The sequence below is a fragment of the Coffea eugenioides genome, chromosome 1 (genome assembly GCF_003713205.1).
Source record: "Coffea eugenioides isolate CCC68of chromosome 1, Ceug_1.0, whole genome shotgun sequence".
NCBI classification, from domain to species: domain Eukaryota; kingdom Viridiplantae; phylum Streptophyta; class Magnoliopsida; order Gentianales; family Rubiaceae; genus Coffea; species Coffea eugenioides.
The window spans coordinates 35,645,049-35,667,581 of NC_040035.1; the positions used below are offsets into that span (position 1 = coordinate 35,645,049).

General features: G+C 31.7%; 2 protein-coding genes across 2 annotated transcripts; one reads left to right on the forward strand and one right to left on the reverse strand.

The window, feature by feature from the left end:
* Positions 1-1,172: 1,172 nt before the first annotated feature.
* On the forward strand, positions 1,173-13,281 carry LOC113771268 (receptor-like protein EIX2). The gene is made up of 3 exons (XM_027315869.1): positions 1,173-1,369; positions 11,499-11,840; positions 12,621-13,281. Exons 1-3 carry the CDS (start codon positions 1,173-1,175, stop codon positions 13,279-13,281), a joined length of 1,200 nt encoding a protein of 399 aa, XP_027171670.1.
* Positions 13,282-20,147: 6,866 nt separating this feature from the next.
* LOC113781623 (calreticulin-like) lies at positions 20,148-21,305 on the reverse strand. The gene is made up of 6 exons (XM_027327587.1): positions 21,211-21,305; positions 20,995-21,090; positions 20,849-20,896; positions 20,652-20,681; positions 20,427-20,537; positions 20,148-20,327 (listed from the first exon to the last, which is right to left on the reverse strand). Exons 1-6 carry the CDS (start codon positions 21,241-21,243, stop codon positions 20,316-20,318), a joined length of 330 nt encoding a protein of 109 aa, XP_027183388.1. The 5' UTR covers positions 21,244-21,305; the 3' UTR covers positions 20,148-20,315.
* Positions 21,306-22,533: the final 1,228 nt, after the last annotated feature.

Below are 22,533 nucleotides of genomic sequence, written 5' to 3' on the forward strand. Positions count from 1 at the left end.
TAGATCGTATGTTTCCCTGACATAAACTCAATTACACCAGTTGCTACTGAGATAGAGATATTCGAACAATTACGGATTCAATTACCCCTAATTAGCAAAATAGCCCATATGAATAATTAATTATTGCGCACTAATCAATCATGCACAAGAGCTATAATAATTAAAAGCAGGAAACATAAAAATACCAATAAATAAAGGAAACAATTAAAAATTGTTTAGATCTCACAGCAATTACTGAACCAAATCGTCAATTACCTCCTTGACTAGAATTAGGGATTTAGTTCTCCATTAATGGAGAACGAACCACGCGTGGGGAATTGGGAAAAGTTTTCCAATCGATTTTTCCAATTTCGGTCAATAACAGGAGGAAAGAATAAGGGATTTGATCGCTTCCAATTGTCTCCAGAGCAACGTAAAAGAGAATCTGAAACTCTCTTTCAATTTCGATCAAAGCCAAGTGAAAAGCAATTCCAATGGTCCACAATTGCGGCTCTTGTTGGTTTCTCACAAAACATACGAGAAAATGCTTTTTGGTTTCTTCAATTCGGTCAACAAAAGATGGAAAAGCAATACACAAGGTCAATGATGGTGGCTCCCTTGTTGCTTTTTCTCCCCATTGTTTTACGAGGCCAAAAACGAAATCAAGAAGCTGTTTCCTAGAAGTCTCAATCTCCCCTTCTTACGTTGGCAGCCACGAAATTAAAGGAATTGGTTTCCTTCTACTCCGCCCGCCCCACCAGAGAGGAAAACAAAATGGTTCCCCAATTCTCGTTTCTTTTTACTCCTTTCCGAAAATTGATATTCAAATATCAAAACTCCCTAAAATAAAAGAAAACCTATTACAATTTAATTTCTTCAGCTTCTTAAGCGGGCCCACTGCTTCCCAAAGTTGTAGTCTTGAGGTGCCCCACGTGCGACAAACCACGGAAATCCGGCGATTCTAAACACTTTTCAGCATCAATTCCTGCAATTAACACCAAACACCACTTTTGAGTAGAATCCACCCAATTAGTGCAATATTTAGTCAAATAATTGTGCAGTATTACCCAAAATATCCCACTAAAATGCACCCTATCATTTCTCCTCTTTCCTTCTCCTTCCTTCTTCCTTCTCCCTCCTTCCTCCTCCCTCCCCGTCCCTCCCTTCACCCTAGACCCTATCCCTCTTTCGCGATGGAACGTTCCAATCACAACCTGCCCCCTAGTCGTGACCAGATCTGGCGAGATATGGTCACTATCGAAGGTGGTGACCCTTCTATAAGGGAAGGAGAAGGTTTTGCAATTGGGGGAGAAGGGAGAGGAGGGGAGGGAGGAGAAGGAAGGAGGAAGGGGGTGGTAACGGGGGTTGGTAGTAGTGGTGGTGTTAGATGGTAGTGGACACTAGTAGATATTATTTTATTTTAATTTTTTTAGTTGTATTTGAATATGCTATATATATATATATATATATGAGTTAGATGTTTTTAGAATTATTTTTGGAATGCATTACTATAGTATTGTAGTTGAAAAACAAGTTGGTGAAAAACAATCCAATCCTAGTGGAGATATCCTAAGAGGAGAGAGTAGCTGGCAACCTACTAGAGGGGAAGTTGTTAGAACTTGGAATCTATTCACAGACCATTCGCTTTAGTTTACTCACTAAAATTTTTGTTCAAATGCTATTATAATTAACTAATTAAATGATTGAAAGATTTTCCAACACTTTTTTTAAGAAAATTAATTAGCATAAAAGATTCACCAATTGCTTCAAAGATATTTAAACTGAAAATCATCTATCTTAATTGGGGACAACAATAAAAGAAGTCTAATTACCAAAAAAATGAAGCATATTGATCACCAATAAAACTTGTAATTGCCAGGAAAACAATAAAAGAACAAAATGAAAAATGGTATTGATAAATCGTGCTTGTGTAATATTTATTTTGCCCCTAAAACTATAAGCATGTGTGGTCATGCTGTATTTTTAGTGCAAAAAGATTTCTGAAATGGGTTTTGAGACTTTCAACAGAAGAAATCAGAATTAAATCACTAACCTTTAATCCCAGGTAAACCTCAAAAGCCGGCAACTCTTGAGACCACCCAGGGAACTAATAACCTAACCCCAAACCCCCCCAATGATCGATGTGGGTTTTGAGACTAAAATGGTGTAATTTGTATATGTGAGGGATGAATTTGTATCATTTTATAAGTGAGAAAGTAAATAACTATAAATGCTATACGTAGGGGGTTATTTGTATAGTTTTTCCTTAATTTAATTAAGTTTTGAAAAGTTTACTGCTTTCAATTTTTTTTTTAGTTTGAAAGGAAACAAAAAAAAAAAAAAGATAACAAGAAAGATATTTGGCATTGATTTGGTAACAAATTATTCTAACTTTTATGGAAAATAGCTTTAAAAGTTCTTGTTTAACAAATTTCTTAAAAACAATTAAATTTTTTAAGATACCCATTTTATCATTTTTTTTAAAAAAAGAATTTCATAATTCACTATCATAATCTGCATTAATAGCAGAAGATATATTAAACTAACATGTAGCATGAATAATAGATCTGTTACAACAGGTATAAAAAATTAGGAATAGATTTGAATATTAAAAGATACCACCATGAAATAACCCAAAATGTTTTTGTATCAGATGACTCACTACTGCAGCTCCATTCTATGCATGGCAGTGTTCTGTGCATGTCTTGAACTGTCAGATTTGATGTTAAACAAACTTGGCCCATACAGAAAGTTAGATTTGGCATAACAGATTTGAGAATTTTAGATGTAACAAAACAAAATTTAGAAATTTCAGATCTAATGAGGAAAATATCAAAAAAAATGCAAAACTCTCAAAAAAGAAATCCAAGGAGAGAACAAAATTCCTATTAAAAGAATTTAGGAGAGATAAAACTATCAATAAGAAATTTAAGAGTGAGAGAACACTTCTATTAAACAAAACTTAAGAGAAGCTGCTATTTAAACAAAATAAGAAAAGAAGAAAGAAATTAGAGGGATGGAGAAGTAGGCCTTCCTCCCCTGTGGGAGGAAGAAAGTTGGCTGCAAGAGGAAAGGGTTGGAGAGGAGGAGATGCCTTAACCAATTTTTCCATTTTATGGAGATATTATTATATGAACAGAAACTCACACAATTTACTCACAGTTGTGCCATTTGCATTATAATTATCTACTACACTCCTAAATTGCAATATATGGACCCCATTTCTACAAGTTTTACACAACCAATCCAAGAATTAGATTCCAAAAAATGATAAAGAAAATATCTTAGAATTAGAATTCAATAATTTTCTTACAAGTGCAATTCAATCATTCAAAAGGAAGAAAATCCCTCGTCTCCCTTAAAAAAATTTTTCAAAGGAATAATAACCAAGAAAACTATTTAAAAAAAAAAGAAATAAAAGCATCAAAAAAACAACTTTAATGTTTCTTTTTTTCATATTTTCTGGCTTTACTAATTTTACTACATTGTGCAACAAAAAAAAAATCTTACTAAATAAGTGCTTCAGCGATAGCAATAAGAGTTAAATCTTAGCATATGAGCTTAAAAAGAGTGATTTGTTCAGTGCTGTCAAAATCGCGATCCGGATCGTAGGGGAAAAAACAAATTATTGGGGAAAATCTGAAGCACGAACTATGAATTTGACAAGGTGAGTGAGAACAAGAAGATTTGTTCCTATTGTTCTTTGTGGATCTTTCTCTTGTACATTAAATATACTTATTAAAATCAAGCTGAGACTAGTAATAAGTCATACGAGTTTTTATTTGTCATTAATCAGGCCAAAAATGAATATATTCTTATCCTAATTAGATTCCAATCAAAATTCCACTCAAATTAATGCCCAGACCGATTACATCATGGCCTAAAATCATAAATGAGAAACAAAACTTGAGTTTTCAATAGTTTTCCGTTGTTGACTTGTCAATGCAACCGAGCAATAGTGGGTTATTCTTTCCAAAGATGTTGATAGCCAAGTCAAAGTCTCTCTGGGGCTTCGGACACCTTTATGGTAGGAACCTGTCTATGGTAGAAAGGCCTGCAGAGAGCGACACGCGTTGGGGTGCATACAATCCAAACGGAGATGTTAAATTTTTGCATAGCACGAGGAGAGGAAATTAGATAGAATTGTCTGCGGATACAACCAAAAAGCACACTGACTTCCGTACGAGTTGGGCCAGGAAGTGTTATTGCAGGTTAAAACCAGAGGCATTTATGTATTTGCAAATGTACCCATTACCAATGGAAAAATGCTGCAAATGCCTCGGACAAAAAATGTGCGTAAAGAAGGTACCGAAATTTTAAGAAATAATAAATGATTATCGCACACGCGTGGGGGATAATAATTTGGAAGAAGGAAAAGTGGAGGTAAACGAAAGGATTCAAGCCTTCATTAAATTTATATACATATATAAAATTAGTACCAAGTATTGAGCTTAAGCATGTGAGAAAATGGAGTAGTAACTATCGTTATGGTAAAAAAACAGTTTTAGACATGATATAATAGGTTATAATAATTTTAGCAACCATTTGATTACCTGTTGGACTTATCCACTTGAATAGGACTATGCGTAAAAATAAGGAAGTAAGTTTGTCATCTAAAATAGAAAGTTAACGTAATAAGCTAGCAACTTTTGCAGCCCAAAAGGTGAATTGAAAGTATTATGAAACATACTTTTTAAAGAGATAAATTACAATTTTTATCCTGAATATAGTTTTGAGGGAGTAAGTTTATTCGAAGTAATAGTATGTTTTTATACATAAATAATCATTTTTACTTATAATATAGTAAATTTGATTAATGACAAAAACATGCTAATTTGTGGCAAAAATATTCTATTATGCTTAAAAAACTTATGCCAAGCCCATATTTTATTGTTATTTGAAATAACACTAAAATGTTTTATTAATGATTAAAACCGAGTACCTTACTTGGTAAGTACTGTTTATATACTTGTATAAATACTTGATCGTATGTGAATAAATTAATATTTTTAAAATTTACACATAATTAAATTTTTTGTGTTGCAGTTTAAAGAAAAGTAAGCGAAATTTTTTTTGCACAGAGTACAAAAATCCACAAGTCAAAATAGTTGGTTTGAAAGGGAAAGATACAGCTGAATATCATTGTTTAGAGTACTAAACAAATAGATGCAAAACGCTGGTTAAAAATTGGTACTTTGACATATAATAAAGGAATCATAAAAAGCAGGCCATTTATGGAAAAGTTCTCATTAATAAAAATACCAACTCTTCACGGCTTTCTTACCAGACCTCCAAAGAATGAGCAAAGTGCCAATAGTTGAAATAGTAAATTTTTCGATTTATACAGAATTAAATTGTTTCTTGCATTTTAAAAAAAAATAATGAAAAATTTTTATCAGAAAGCACATAAGTCAAAAGAATTGGTCTAAAAGGGAAAGGAATAGCAGATATGTACTATAGTGCTGTTTTTGAAAAATACCCCAAAAAATATGTAATCCAAGCGGAACCGATTCTTTATCATTTTAAAATACCAAATCTGTGATTGTGTTTTAACTGTTATCCATTGGTATCCTAAAGTATCATGTTTCCATCAAATACCACCTCTTTAACACCCATTTTCCCGTAAAAAATTTATTTATTGGATAAAATAAAAATAAATCGATTTTGCAATAAAACACTAGCTCTTTATAGTTTCCCTCCATTATAGGAACAGAGTACCCATTTTTCCACTAAAAAATTTATTTATCAGATAAAATAAAAATAAACCCGTTTTTCAATAAAATACTAGCTTTTTATGGCTTTCCTGCATTATAAGAACAGAGTACCCATTTTTGCATAGAAAAATGTATTTATCAGATAAAATAAAAATGAATCCGTTTTCCAATAAAACACTATCTCTTTATGGCTTTCCTGCATTATAAGAACAGAGTACCCATATTTCCATAAAGCAATTTATTTATTGTATAAAATAAAAATAAATTCATTTTCGAATAAAACACTAGCTCTTTATGACTTTCTTCCATTATAAGAACAGAGTACCCATTTTTCATAAAAGGATTTATTTATCGGATAAAATAAAAATAAATCCATTTTTCAATAAAATACTAGTTCTTTATGATTTTTCTCCATTATAAGAACACAGTACTCGTATTTTCACAAACCAATTTATTTATCGGATAAAATAAAAATAAATCCATTTTCTCATAAAATACTAATTCTTTATGACTTTCCTCCATTATAAGAACAGAGTACCCATTTTTTCATAAAAGAATTTATTTATCGGATAAAATAAAAATAAACCCGTTTTTCAATAAAACACTAGCTCTTTATGACTTTTCTCCATTATAACAACAGAGTACCCATTTTTCCATTAAAAAATTTATTTGTCGGACAAAATAAAATAAACCCATTTTTCAATAAAACACTAACTCTTTATGGCTTTCTTCCATTATAAGAACAGAGTACCATTTTTCATAAACAAATTTATTTATTGGATAAAATAAAAATAAATCCATTTTTCAATAAAGCACCAGCTACTTATGGCTTTTCTTCATAAATTATCTATTTTCATAAGTTAATTTATTAGTTGGATAAAATCAAAATAAAATTAGGTTGAACAGCAAATTACCCTTTATGATAAAATTGAAATGCAGGAAAATAACCTATAGCAAGTTTTAAGTCCATTTCCATTACAAAAATATGCTAGAAATTCTTTTTGCAAACGCAAGACACCTAATTCATAAAGTCTCAAGAAACCTTTACAACCGTTATGCAAAAGCAACTTATTCATTCTAAATTTTTAGCATCAATTTGATTATCTGTTGGACGTATCCACCTAAATAGGATAATTTGTATTTTCTGGGACACGAGACATAATAAGAATTAAACTTGTATTAATGTAGACCTAACAAAATGAGGAGAAATAGCATAACAATTAATACAATAATAAAAATAATAGAGTTGGTATAACAAAATTAGTATAGTCTAGAATTTTATTTTTTTTGTGCAGATAGTTCACGAATATGAGATTGAACCACTAAAAAAAAGACATCTATATCTATCTATATGTATTGCCGAGGGAATTTTGGATAAGGAGCTTTCCAAATTGTCAAAAGTCTGAATACTATTTTATTGCAATTTTACATTTCTAAAATTAAGAAATGTTTATGTCACAACTAATCCTATAACTGCTCGTACAAATCCTATACTCATGCTCATGTTTTTCCCACATTTCCCTCACGTTTTCCCCACTAACCCATAAAATTAAAACTCCTAAATTTTAACTAACAGATATAACCACCCATGTAAAATGATATCTGCAAATTCCAATTAATGTCTCACATTTACTTCTGACTTTACTGATAGTAATAACTAACAGTTATTACTGACATTCACATCTCACACTTACCACATTACTCATAGTAATAACTAACTGTTAATTTAAGAAATTCACAACTACGAAAGTCACACATCCAAAATTTAGGAGCATGTTTAAATTATAATTTTCACTATTCAATGTATTTTATTGTCATAATATAGTTTACTCTCATAATCATTCACAAAACTGATGCTCACTAATCCAATTGACCCATTTAATTTGTCATCATATAAATTGAATACAGTGGAAAAAATTATGTATCATACATTCACCATGGATAAATCTCAGTTACAAACATTTCAATAAGTGACAAAGCCAAGATTTTTTTTTCTACACTGGGGATAAAATTTTTCTAGAGGGGGTAAAATGGGTACTCTGTTTTTATAATAGAGGAAAACCATAAAGAGTTAGTGTTTTATTGAAAAATGAATTTATTTTTATTTCAGCCGATAAATAAATTTGTTTATGGAAAAATGGGTACTCTGTTCTTATAATGGAAGAAAGCCATAAAAAGCTAGTGTTTTATTGAAAAACGAATTTTTATGTATTTTATCCGCTAAATAAATTTGTTTATGGGAAAACATCTTTAAAGAGGTGGCATTTGATGGGAAAATGATACTTTAGGATACCAATGGATAACAGTTAAAACACAATCACAGATTTGACATTTTAAATAGTGAAGAATTGGTTCCGTTTGGATTACATATTTTTCGGGATATTTTTCAAAAACAGCCCTATAGTCCTTTGAACATGAACTACAAGTACTGTACGTATCTGCTATTCTTTTCCCTTTTAGACCATTTCTTTTGACTTATGTGCTTTCTCATAAAGCATTTTCATTCATTTTTTTTAAATGCAAAAAAATTAATGAAATATGTATAAATCGAAAAAAATACTATTTTAATTATTGCCACTTTGCTCATACGTTGCAAGACTGATAAGACAATCGTGAAGCGTTGCTATTTTTATGAATGATAATTTTTCCCGTAAATGGCCTGCTCTTTATAGTTTTCCTTTATTATATGTCAACGCACCTGCTTTTAACGAGCATTTTACATCTAATTTACTTAGTACTGTAAACAATGATATTCAGAATGTTTCTTTCCCTTTTAGACCAACTACTTTGACTTGTGGATTTTTGTGCTTCGAGAAAAAAGATTTTCGCTTACTTTTTTTTTAAACTGCAAAAGAAAAAATTAATTTCCCTATAAATTTCAAAAATACTTGTTTATTCACATACGATCAAGTATGTATACAAGTATATTAACAATACTTACTAAGTAACGTATTCAGTTTTAATCATTAACAATACATTTTAGTGTTATTTCAAATAACACTAAAATATGGGCTTCGTATAAGTTTTTTAAGCATTATACAATATTTTGGCCATAAATTAACATGTTTTTGTCATTAATCAAATTTACTATGTTATAAGTAAAAATCACTATTTATGTATAAAAACATACTTTTACTTCAAATAAACTTACTCCCTCAAAAGTATATTTGGGATATACTATTGTAATTTATCTCTTTAAAAAGTATGTTTCATATTACTTACAATTTACCTTTTGGACTGCAAAAGTTACTAATTTATTACGTTAATTTACTATTTTAGATGAGAAATTTACTTCCTTAGTTTTACCCATAATTCTATTTAAGTGGATAGGTCTAACAGGTAATCAAATGGTCGCTAAAATTTTTAGAACCTATTATATCATGTCTAAAACTGTTTTGTTTACCGTAACGATAGTTATGGGACCATTTTCCCGGATGCTTAAGCTGAATACTTGAGTACTAAATTTATATATGTATATAAATATAATGAAGGCTTCAATCTCTTTGTGTTTCGCGTTACCGTGGAATTACTACGTTTACCTTTGCTCCACTTTTCCTTCTTTCAAGTTATTATTCCCGACACGTGTGACATTTACATTTATTAATTGTTAAAACTTCAGTACCTTCTTTACGCATATTTTTTTGTCGAAGACATTTGCAGTATTTTTCCGTTGCTAATAGGTACATTTGCAAATGCATAAATGCCGGTGGTTCTGACCTGCAATTACCCTTCCCTGGCCCAACCTACTATATTGGAAAACGGAAGTCCGAACGTGTGCTTTTTTGCTTGTAGCCGCAGACTAAAATTTAATGTTTGCTCTTCACGTGCTCTTCCATAATTTAACGTCTCCGTTTACATTCCATCCAACTCCAACTCGTGTCATGTTCTGAGTGGCTGCCTACGGTAGGAATGGTGAAAGGCTTCCTACCATAAAGGTTTCCCCGGGGATTCACTCAGATATTTCTTCACTTCGGTGAAATGTTACGTCTTTGCTTGAAAATTTGAGGAGACAGCATCCCGTCAGCCGTCAACGTGAAAGAGTACCAATTATTTACAACAATTTTAATACGATTTTCTTTACTAGCATGTAGGTGTTTCCCTGACGTCTTCTTCTTTGTATTTTTTTTTTGTTTTAAAGACACACACATATATATATATATATATATATATATATATTCCGTAACCTTTGACGGCTTTCATCTATACTTTAAAGTTTCAATAAACTATTCTCAATGACTTGTATAACAATCTTATATGTAGATTTAAATCAATAGAATTATTAAGTTTCTTAAGTTTAATCATCTTTATATGTAGGTTATGTTGATGTATTTACCCTTGAAAATATGCATCAGAGCATCGGTGACGGATTCAAAAGTTTAGCGGGAACGAATCATCAATGATATTATAGCAAATAAAGCATATTAAAAGCAAAATGAAAGCTCAATAGATTTATAGTTAGAAACAAGAAATTAAAAAAACAATGTTTAAAGAAAAATGTGAAAATTAGACTCGATGCCGTTCTATTTACTGTTAATGTAAGGTATTCAAAATCGTAGTTGAAACTTCTTTAATTTGTATGATAGCTAGAATATATATATTTTTTGTTTTCTTTGTCTTTGATATCCTATGTAACATATACAATGTTACCTTAGTTGCTATTGTAAAATTATAGTTATCAAAGAAACTAAGAGTTGGTTTGTTATAAGAAACTTGGAGAAAAAAAAATTTATATTTTTATAATTGTTATTAAAAAATAATGCTAACTGTATAGTAATGTAGATATTAATGGTATACTTTTATAAGGAAACTAATTGTTAGTTTGATATATGACACTTTATCAAAAGAAATTAAACAAAGTAGCAAAAAGAATAACTTTTTTTAGGGGGATAATATAATAAAATTTTTGTTACAACTAAAATTATAGAGAGAATTTTAAAATTTTTAAAACTTTTGGAGGGCGGCTGCCCCTGCCTGTCCACCCTGTGCCCGCCTCTGATAAATTATTTTGATACTACAATTTGTATTAAAGCATAGGTACAAAAGTAGGACAATCAAAACAACTTTCATGTTCCTTTTTTTTTTTCCTTATTTTCTGGCTTTACTAATTTTAGTGCATTGTCAGCACAAACATCTTACTGCATGAGTTCAGCAACGATAGCAATACCTGGCTTATTAGAAAGAGCGAATTTTATCTCTCGGTGCAATATCTGGCTTTGAACAACTTAATATATCCAAAATCCATTAAAAAAAAACCCGAAAGAAGAGACAAAAGAAGAACTTTCCTCTCCCTCAATCCCAATTCTCTTTTAAACTTGTTAATTTTATGTTTATGTTTAAAATTTCTCAATAATGAAGCCAAAAATGGATAATAAATTCTTTCCAAATCAGATTCCAATCTAAATTCCACTTAGATGTTTAGACTTACTACATCATGACCTCAAATCATAAATGAGATACAAGACCTGAGTCTTCCATTGTTGACTTGTCAATGTAAACACAGCAAAAGTGAAACATGCTTTCCAAGTCTGATATTGATAGCCACGTCAACTGCGAAAGTCTCTTTGAGGCTTCAATAATTTGAGGACTACCGGCTAACTTTATACTTGTATCTATTCCAACATAGCTGAACTGAAGTGCAAGTGAATTTCTTCCAACATAATTTGACGACCACTGCCAGCTATATATATCTATCTGCAACACAGCCGAATGCAGTGTATTTCTTCGGCCATTTCACATGATCATGGGTGGATCAAGCCATTTCTCTGTTTTCTTACTCATTGCAATAATTTTTCTCTGTTCTTCCAGCAAAACTGTAAATGCAACTTGCCATGCAAGTGAGAAACAAGCACTTATGGACTTCAAGAAAGACTTGAAAGATCCCTATGGTAGACTCTCGTCTTGGATTCACGACGTTGATTGCTGCAAATGGAAAGGAGTTGTTTGTAGCAACCGAAGTGGCCGCGTGATTCAACTTCACCTCCAGAGTCCTGCCAATGATGAGGTGTTTGCTGATCCTAAATCACCATTAAGCGGCAATATCAGTCATTCGTTGCAAAATTTGACTCACTTGTGTTACCTTGATCTAAGTCTAAATAATTTCAGTGGAATTCCAATTCCCAGTTTTTTTGGCTCTCTCAGAAGTCTAAGGTATCTGAATTTATCTGGAGCTGGATTTTAAGGAATGGTTCCCTATCAGCTTGGAAACCTATCAAGTTTACGCACTTTAAGCATAGAAGGCTGTCCGTCCGATCTTCAAGTTTGATAACCTGCAATGGTTGGTTGGTCTCCCTAATCTGGAGCACCTAGATATGAGTGCCGTGAACCTTAGTCTAGCGTCTAATTGGCTAGAGGTGATTAACACGATCCCTTCTTTGGTAGAGATACATCTGTCCTCTTGTCAACTTGATTTAATTTCTCATCATCTTGGCAGAGATACATTTGTCTTCCATGCCAACTTTTCTTCTCTTACTGTCCCAGATCTTTCTGAAAATTTTCCTGGACACCTCACCCTAAATGGATTTTCGGTCTTACTGCCCTTGCCTCTCTTCATTTAAGTTGGACCTCGTTTGAAGGCCCATTGCCAAGAGATCTTTGGAACTTGACTTCCCTCAAGCACTTGGATCTTTCTTTCAACCATCTGAATGGTTTACTACCAGACGAGCTTATTCATCTTAACAATCTCATTTCTCTCAACCTTGGGGAGAATCAATTCGAAGGCTCCTTGAATGGAATTTGGAATTGGAGTTCCCTCACATCTTTGGATCTATCAGGGAATAACTTCGCTACCTTCCTCCTAAGCTAATTATCCACTTTAAGCTCCCTAGTTTCACTTAATCTTGGCTCCAATCACTCTGGAGGTTCCATCCTGAGCTCTATTGCCAACATTTCCAACCTTCAATATCTTGATCTATTATCTAACAATCTTAGCTCCTCTTTACCAAGTGAAGTATTCACATTGAAGGACTTGATTTCACTTGATACAAGCAATAATCACTTAAATGGTCCAATTCCAAGCACAATTGGCAACTGTACCAAGCTTAAACAACTTTTCCTAAACCATAATGCTCTATCTGGTTCAATTCCTTCAAATTTAGGAAAGCTGTCATCCTTGGAGAACTGGGATGTATCTCACAACAAACTCACTGGAACTCTTCCTGAAAGTCTTTGGCAGCTTTCCAAACTTGAAGTGCTTTGTATTTACAACAATTTAATGGAAGGCATTGTGAGTGAGAGTCAGCTAGACAATCTGACATCTTTAACATTTTTTGATCCATCTGAAAACTCTTTCACCTTAAAAGTGAGTGCAAATTGGACTCCTCGTGCCCAATTTAACATACTTGGATTGAGTTCATGGAAGCTGGGTCCCCAATTTCCTACTTGGATCCAGTCTCAAAAAATCCTTCGGAATTTGAACTTGTCATTCACAGGAATTTCAGATACTATTCCAACTTGGCTATTCAACCCATCATTGGATTCCGTAGACCTTTCTCGCAATCAACTTCATGATAAGAGTTCAATGATCTCTGAAATTGTTAAAGGTTTATATGTGCATTCTAGTCAAACATATTCAATGGCCTACTCACATTGATATTTCTAATAATCTAATGGAAGGTACTATTCCCTCTTGGTTATTCAACCTATCACTAAACCTCGTGGATCTGTCTCACAATCAATTGTTAAAGGTTTATATATACCCTATAGTCAACCATATTCAATTGCCTACACCCGCAATTAATTTATCATTCATTGACATTTAGACCTTAATTTCCAACTATTTATTTTCAGGAGACATCTCTCACATTTTGAGGAGCCACAACTAATTTTTCATTTCTTGACATATTTAGACCTTTCCTATAATTTGTTTTCAGGAGGTATTTCTCACTTTTTGTGTGAAGCGAATAATTAAAATCGAGCTCTTTGGCATCTGGATCTTGGGGAGAATTCTCTATCAGGAGAAGTTCCTGACTGTTGGATGAATTACCCAATCATGTATTACATTAGTCTGAACAGCAGTAACTTCACTGGAAGTATTCCAAGGTCATTGTTTTATTTGAAACATCTACATCATTTAGACTTGCGTAATAACAGCTTCACTGGTCCGATAACCTTTGCCTTTGTAAATCATGAACAAATTTGCTTCATGTAAGTTTGAGATTCGGAACCCTACAGGAGACTTGTGGAGGCATTTGATGTCTGATCCTATGGGTAAAAAATAAGATAGACATCAAAAGTGACTTTGTGTACTGTTGGCTGGCGATGTAATTGCAGTTGTAAGAAAATATATTCGGCCATGCTGCAAGCCCAAATCTTTCATATATAGAAAATGTTATAATTTTTAACAGTCGTTAATGGATTCACCAGTGTTTTGAAGCTATGATTATTAGATTCCAGCTAATGGTTATTATTATCTACTCGATCACAATAGGAAATGACGTATGCACCCCCTCCTCTTGATATAAATGAAAGAAAAAGTCAAATATTACCTAAAATGCATATCAAACTGTGAACTTGAAACGAATATCTTTATTCGGAGAAGTTCAGTCCTGTGCTAAAGTGGTCCCAAATGTTTTGATCAAAGCAAATTTGGTCTCCAAATTTTCTCCTTTTTTTTTTTTTTTCAAATTTAGGACAATAGATGAAAATTCAATAATTCTCATGGTCAAAATCAATTTACCTTTAGCCAACAGTTTTTACTTTGCATTTTTTGTCCCCACTATTTACAGTTTGAATTGTTATAGTTTCTTAAGTTTTAAGTAATCATTATTAAGAGTTTTAGATAAAATGATAAATGAATTAGATCAAAATTGTTTTAGACGGGTCTTACAAATACTATTTAAACTTCTTTTACTTCTTTTTTTTTTAAATTTTCTTTATTTTATTTGTTAATGCCACTAGTTTCTCATATCTTTCTTCTCTTTTGAATTTATGGTTGGTCTCAAATTGGGCATATTGCATGTGCTTATCATTTTGCATGCTTATAAGATAATCATTATGTTGCATGCTTATAGTTAATTAATGTCTAAGAATCTAATACTTCAAGCATCATTGTTTCGTCGTCCATAAAAAATAACGAGACTCCTATACCTAAATCATAAAATTCAGATCTAGTTCTAATAAGAGCCAAAGAATTTCACACTCAACAACTTTATAATAAAAAAGTCAAAAATTAAAAGAAAAATAAAGCATCTCTACCTAGCAAACCACCATTGCCATGACAGGTTGTAATACCTTCGCACACTCATACATCAAAGTTTTAAGAATTCAGCAACAACATCTACTAAAAGCCAATTTCTAATATATTTTGAAAGGTTTGGAGGAATATTTTGAGGTTAACAAAAACCATGGATGGATGTTTTGAGGTTAGTATCCATATACTCGAAAACAAAGTACAAAGCAGTATTCTCGTTCTTATGAACTTGATTAAACATCAACCTGTTCCTAAAAATTCCTAAACTGTATAAAAAATTCTTAGATTAATAAATCACTCAAAAAACTTAAAAAGGTTTTTAAACCTGTCAAGGAAATATAAAGCCAACCACTCAATGAATATAATGTCTCTACAAAAAAATGCACCAAAGGGTTCCGACATTTTCTTTCTAGGAAAAATCAAATCACCACTCAAATACCAATGACTACAATATTTAATATGCCCAAAATGGTTGAAGAAATTTGAGTTTCAAATCTCAAAAACAAATTCCTAATTTTATGAAACAAGAATTAACATGTTTGAATCTTTATATATATGGGACTTTTTGTCCGTTACCTTTCACATGTATAATTAAAAAAAATATATATATATATACTGTCATGAATCATTAACTAAAAAGGTTTCTTGCACACATGATTGCTTTTGTACCTTGAATAAAGTAAGGCAACTTGTTCCAGCTAAAAGTTGTTTACTTATGCCAAATCCAATGGATTAAAGGGATAGTAAATTTAAAACTCAGGGATATAGCCCAAGTATAACAAACATAGCAAAAAACAAGATGGTTTTCTACCATCCTACCTGACCTCTCGCTATTTATAGTTTTCCATAAATCACTTCTCTAATTCCAATTCCATTTATCAAAGTAAGTGACAAATCAAAAAGACATTTTTGAATAAAGACATATCAAAAACTTCAAATAACATTATGGATCTCTTTTTGGGTTTGTGTGAAAGAGGTCGAGAGAAAGTTTGGTAATTGGCAATTAATATTAAAAAGAAGATGATGAAGGAGGAGGACGAGCCATTGTGAATGTTAAAAAAAAATCCATATGGATTAGGTATACTTGGAGCTGCTTTTCATGAACTTTATTGTAACGGTGTATAAGAAAAATATTATTGTAGTTGTTTGTTGAGATGTTTTTAAATTTTTAAATATTCTTGGGTTTGATTATTAAATAAAAATCACCCACCACCACCGCCCACCACCCTTTCCCTCCTTCTCTCTTCTCCCTCCCTTTCCTTCTCCCTCCTCACTCCTCCCCTCCCCTCCCCTCCCTTCACCCTTGGATCAAAATTTGGGTAGATTCGGTTTTCAAAGAGCAAATGGTCTATATTGTACCACATCACTTGGTGAGATAGTATAGCACAATTTGGGTTATTGAATTTTTGAAAATCTGGTTTACCCAAGTGTGACCATCACCCAGACCTCTCCCCCTTCTACGATGAGATGCTTTAGTCGCTATTGGCCCTATCTGATGGGATATGGTCGCTATCAAAGGTCACGACCCCTCTATAAGAGAGGGAGAGGGTTTTGCAAGTGGGGAGCAAGGGATAGGAAAAGAAGGAAGGGGAAGAGAGGAGAGAAGGGGGGAGAAGGAAGGAGGGAGGAGGAAGAAAGAGAGAGAGAGAGAAGCGAGGAGGGAGAGGTCGGTGATGGTGTTGGATGGCAGTGGCTAGTAGTAGGAATTATTTTATTTTTATTTTTTTAGTTGTAGTTGAGAATGTATGTATGAATTGGAGATTATTTTCCACGGTAAATTCTGTAGTATATTCACATATTCCAAAGACAGGTGTGGAAAGGTAAAAAATATGGCAAAAAAGCAGGCACGTGGAAAGGTAAAGAATATGTCAAAGAAACTGACATGTACGGATGATGAAAGGAATATGTTTACAAAAGCAAGTGGTGACCTATAACAGGCACGGGCCGGTTTGGAAATGTTGTGTATGGCAGAAGCTGAAAATGTATTGGGGTGTCACGGAATTAACATATATATAATGGGTATAGAAATAAAACACCGAAAAGGAAGCGTAAGCAGTACTAAACACAACCATGCTTGGTTTTGAAGCAACATATGGACATTATTGAATAACGAGTTGAGAGCCTTTAAAAAGTGAAACTTAAGAAAATAAATGTTTGAAATATTAAGTTTTTTAATTATGTAATCTATTTTGATTATCGCTGTTCTAATATATAGTCATTTGGAGGATTTCTAGAGCTGAAGTACTAAATTCTTTTTGGACTTTTAATAAATTTGAGTTATTTTTCTTTTGGTTTCTCACTTTTCTAACAACTTTTATCTAACCTACTAAATTTGAATTATTGAAATTGATTTTAATTGTTATATTAGTAAAATATTAACATTTTTGGAAACTGGGTTCATGGGAAGACAGATTGTTGCATGTTTCATATTTAATTGAATACAAATATCTCTACTTTACATAAAGCGTCCAAGACTGAGGAATAGTGGATTCCAATTGATTCTCCCGATTATGGGTATTACATCAACAAAATACTATCTATTTATGGGCATTTTACTCTGAATAATTACAATTATGTAAAATAAATAAATGTTTATAACTAAAATTGAAAAACTGTTACACTAATATTTTTGTGAAAGGTAAACTGATTGTCCTGTATTTAGCATAAACTGATTTTGAAAGTAAAAAACAAATTGCCCATAACATACGTGCTCTTTATAATTTTTTTTGCATTATATCAACAAAATACTAGCTATTTATGGACATTTTACTCTGAATCATTACATTTATGTAAAATATATAAATGTTTGTAACTAAAATTGAAAAAGTGTTACACTAATATTTTTACAAAAAGGAAACTAGTAAATTTTGTATTTAACAATTTTTAAATATGTGAAAGTAAAAAAGTTTTTGCCCATAACATACCAGCTCTTTATGAGTTTTTTGCATTACATCAACAAAATACTAACTATTTATGGGTATTTTACTCTGAATCATTATATTTATGTAACATACATAAATGTTTGTAACTAAAATTGAAAAAGTATTATACTTATATTTTTACGAAAGGGAAACTGGTAGATTTTGTATTTAACAAAATTTAAATATGTGAAAGTAAAAAAGATTGCGCCCATAACATACCAGCTCTTTATGAATTTTTTGCATTACATTAACAAAATACTAGCTATTTATGGACATTTTACTCTGAATCATTACATTTATGTAAAATATATAAATGTTTGTAACTAAAATTGAAAAAGTGTTACACTAATATTTTTACAAAAAGGAAACTAGTAAATTTTGTATTTAACAATTTTTAAATATGTGAAAGTAAAAAAGTTTTTGCCCATAACATACCAGCTCTTTATGAGTTTTTTGCATTACATCAACAAAATACTAACTATTTATGGGTATTTTACTCTGAATCATTATATTTATGTAAAATACATAAATGTTTGTAACTAAAATTGAAAAAGTATTATACTTATATTTTTACGAAAGGGAAACTGGTAGATTTTGTATTTAACAAATTTTAAATATGTGAAAGTAAAAAAGATTGCGCCCATAACATACCAGCTCTTTATGGATTTTTTGCATTACATTAACAAAATACTAGCTATTTATGGGCATTTTATTCTGAATCACTACATTTATGTAAAATAAATAAATGTTTGTAACTAAAATTGAAAAGGTGTTATACTTATATTTTTACGAAAGAGAAACTGGTAAAATTTGTATTTAACATAAATTAACTATGTTAAAACAACATTACAGGTGATTTTATTAGTTACTTAATTTGCTGGTAAGAAACAAGGTTTTTTTTTTGCAAAATTTGTTCATTAGATTTTTTCAAATAATTAGGATATAAAGGTAAATTTTCACAATCTTTTATTAGCAATAGACCCCATTTCTTCCTAAGCAGTGACGAAATCAAGATTTTTTCCTTGGAGGGGGGTCCAAAATGATTGACAAATAAAATTATTTTAATATGTTATATTCAAAATAATTTTCATCTATTTAAATATATGGCATCCTAAAATATCAAATATTAACTTTAATTATAAAGGTATGTCTATTTAATAAATATGTAATATAGTCATAACAAAAATTAAGACAAGAAATAACATTTGATTAAATATTTTATAGGAAAAAATGCACTTTTCATCCTCAAAGTTTCACCCCAAACATATAGCATCCTCAAAGTTTCGTAATTTTGGCCAATTAAGGACAATTGACGGGAAATGAAGAATTGATCGTTAGAACCAACGATTTTACCCAATAAAAAATGGGTAAAATCGAATAGAGCCATTTTTAACGGAACAATTGCAACGGACAAAAAGCTCAATTCTTCTCCTTCTTCACTCTGCCTTTATGCAACTCCAAAATTTTTTTGCCAATCTCTAGAGTTTTAACGACCATTATACAACTTTCAAAACAAATAAATTCATTCTAAATTTTTATTTGGGATTATTTCATAAACCAAATTGCGGTCACTTTGTGTAAAGTATCACTTTCCCATAAAAGACCAGCTCTTTATGATTTTCCTCCATTATTAGAACAGGGTACCCATTTTTTTATAACTAAATTTATTTATTGAATAAAATAAAAATAAATTCATTTTCTAATAAAAGACCAGCTCTTTATGATTTTCCTCCATTATAAGAACAGAGTACCCATTTTCTCATAAATAAATTTATTTATCATATAAAATAAAAAAATCTATTTTTTAATAAAAGACCAGCTCTTTATGACTTTCCTCCATTGTAAGAACAGAGTACCTATTTTTCTATAAATAAATTTATTTATCGGATAAAATAAAAATAAACCCGTTTTTCAATAAAAGACTGGCTCTTTATGACTTTCCTCCATTTTAAGAACAGAGCACCCATTTTTCCATAAACAAATTTATTTATCAGATAAAATAAAAATAAACCCATTTTTTCAATAAAACACCAGGTCTTTATGACTTTCCTCCATTATAAGAACAAAGTACCCATTTTGAAAGTAAAAAGGAATTTGTTTATCGGATAAAATAAAAATAAACTCATTTTTCAATAAAACACCAACTCTTTATAACTTTTTTCCATTATAAGAAAAGAGTGCCCATTTTGTCATAAACAAGTAACTTCTTTAATTAGAAACCATCGACCCCTTACCAAAGACGATCAAATGCAACTAAATGATTTTCTTGCAAGAAAGTTGCCAAAAGTAGCTTTGTGACTGTAGTTGCTACTTTTTTTTTCAACCATTTTTCAACAGTACAAAGCACAAAGATACTCAAAGCCAAAAGCCAAAAGCCAATATCTTTTTTCCCTAAACAGCAATTCTACAGCTAAAAGCCAAAAGAAAAATGAAAAATGTCGAGAGCTCAATTGCCAACAAAGCTCTTCTTCGCAGCAGCATGTTGGGCCAACCACAGCACTCGCACGTATTTTCCTACAGCTCGTCCTGCAAAAGGGTGGAAGTAAGAGAGTTAAAACAATTGAAATTTCTGATAACAAATCATCATGGTTAACTCAGCACTGAAGGATCAGACAAAGCCCTTACTTTAACATTTTCCTCAGCTGCGGCAGTAACATCTTCCTTTGTTTCTGATTTGGCGTCTGCATCATCACTATCTGCTTCATCAGCAGCATCATCATCATCGCCTTCCTCAGCCTAAAAGAACAAGTTTTTCCCATTAAGAAAGTGCACGTAATAAGAACATATCACAGATAAAATCTGGAGCAAAAAGAGTCTCTTTTGAGAACAACATTTTAGTCAGGAACTTGCATCAGAATCGACTGGGTCATCCTTTGCTTCCTGAAACAAATCAGACAGGAGTTCGAGATATAAGTTGTCTCTTCATAATCAAATGATCACTGTTCAAATAATGCAGTATAAAGGAAGTCCAAAGTCCAAACTATACAAAAATGGAATTCAAATGTACTCAAGACATCATGCAACAGAGGAGAATTAATGAAAAGTACCTCCTCCTCTCTCTTCTTTTCTGCCTCATCAAAAGCAGCTTTTTCAGCCTACAACATGAACATTTTCATGTGTCAACAAGCAGACGAAAGTAATTTAAACCTTTTTATTTTTTGTGCATCGCTTGGGGAAAAAAAATTCCACATACATCCTTATGCTTGCCCCATGTCTCTTCAGCCAACTTCTTAGCATATTCAAGATCATCAGATACCAATACATTGTCAAATAGAGTTCCAGATTTCACCTGAAGAGATACCAATATATTGTCAAATAGAGTTTTTCTTGCGATTGTTAAATTGACCAAAAATGCAAGAAAAAGGCAATTGACAAAACAGATATGAAAATAACATATTAAAAAACCTACACCATCGCTTTTCCTTGAAGTCTGCCATTGCATCGGAAGGGTCTTTAAAGTGTGTCCATGATTGTATAAATTCAGATCTGGATGCTAGAGAGGAAGAGGGGAACCATATGTCTATGGGAAACTGAAAATTAATAGAGAGGGAAAGAGAGATAGAAGGAGAAAGGTGCAGGGGAGGTTGCAATTGAACTTTCGAGCGCTCTGATCTGAGAACAATATTTGGGAAAGTAGCCTTGCAAGTGTGGAAGGCTTGGAATTCATGTGGTGCTAGGCTTGACAAGTGCTGTGCCAGGAATGGTTAAAAAATTTTCAATGCGCGGCTCTACCAAAAATTGGAAGGGAGCAAAATTTTGAAATTTTCACAAAAAAGCACCCATGATTTCTCACCAATAACATAGAAACTTTGGCCCTCTAGAATCAGTATTTGGAGGGAAGCTTTCCCGCTCTCCTTTTGGCGAGAATTTTAAGCGAGAAAAGTCCTTACCCTCGCAGAGTATATGATGGCTCCAATTTCTTGTGAGGTATTGTCATTTTCCTTGCTATAAGCCTCTTAAGAGCGTCAAGCTTTCTACTTCTTCATAAAGTTGTTGTCACTAATACCCTTTTTTGTTGTAGTGAAGGGAGGAAAATCATAAAAAACTGGTGTTTTATTGAAAAATATATTTATTTTTTCATCCGATAAATAAATTTATTTATGAAAAAATGGGTACTCTGTTCTTATAATAGATGAAAACTATAAAGAGCTTGTGTTTTATTGAAAAACGGGTTCATTTTTATTTTATTCGATAAATAATATTTTTTTTTAGAAAAATGGGTACTATATTCTTATAATGGAGGAAATTCATAAAGAACTGATTTTTTATTGAAAAAAGAGTTTATTTTTATTTTATTCGATAAACAAATTTGTTTATGGCAAAATGGATACTCTTTTCGTATAAGGGAGGGAAGCCATAAAGAGCTGATGTTTTATTGAGAAACGGGTTCATTTTTATTTTTTCGATAAATAAATTTTTTTTATCCGATAAATAAATTTATTTATGGCAAAATGGGTACACAGTTCTTATAATAGAGGAAAGGCATAAAGAGTTAGGATTTTATTGAAAAATGGGTTTATTTTTATTTTATCTGATAAATAATTATTTTAAAAAAATAGGTACTCTGTTCTTATAATAGAGAAAAGTCATAAAGAGTTTATTTTTTTATTGAAAAATGGGTTTATTACAATTTTATTCCAGCCAATTGTGACCCATTTTCCCATTAACCTAAGTTAGACGGACTAAATCATTGAGTTTGTTAACCACAGTCAAAATTAACACAGAAGCAACT

Excerpts from the sequence above, each read along its gene's own strand:
- LOC113781623 (XM_027327587.1), bottom strand. The coding sequence starts at position 21,243 with ATGCAATGGCAGACTTCAAGGAAAAGCGATGGT. Across the intron at positions 20,897-20,994 it reads CATGGGGCAAGCATAAGGAT|GCTGAAAAAGCTGCTTTTGA; the intron begins GTATGTGGAATT and ends TTCATGTTGTAG. Across the intron at positions 20,538-20,651 it reads ATGACCCAGTCGATTCTGAT|GCTGAGGAAGGCGATGATGA; the intron begins GCAAGTTCCTGA and ends TTGTTCTTTTAG.
- LOC113771268 (XM_027315869.1), top strand. The coding sequence starts at position 1,173 with ATGGAACGTTCCAATCACAACCTGCCCCCTAGTCGTGACCAGATCTGG. Across the intron at positions 1,370-11,498 it reads AGTAGTGGTGGTGTTAGATG|CAAAACTGTAAATGCAACTT; the intron begins GTAGTGGACACT and ends CTGTTCTTCCAG. Across the intron at positions 11,841-12,620 it reads GGCTCTCTCAGAAGTCTAAG|CTCCTCTTTACCAAGTGAAG; the intron begins GTATCTGAATTT and ends TAACAATCTTAG.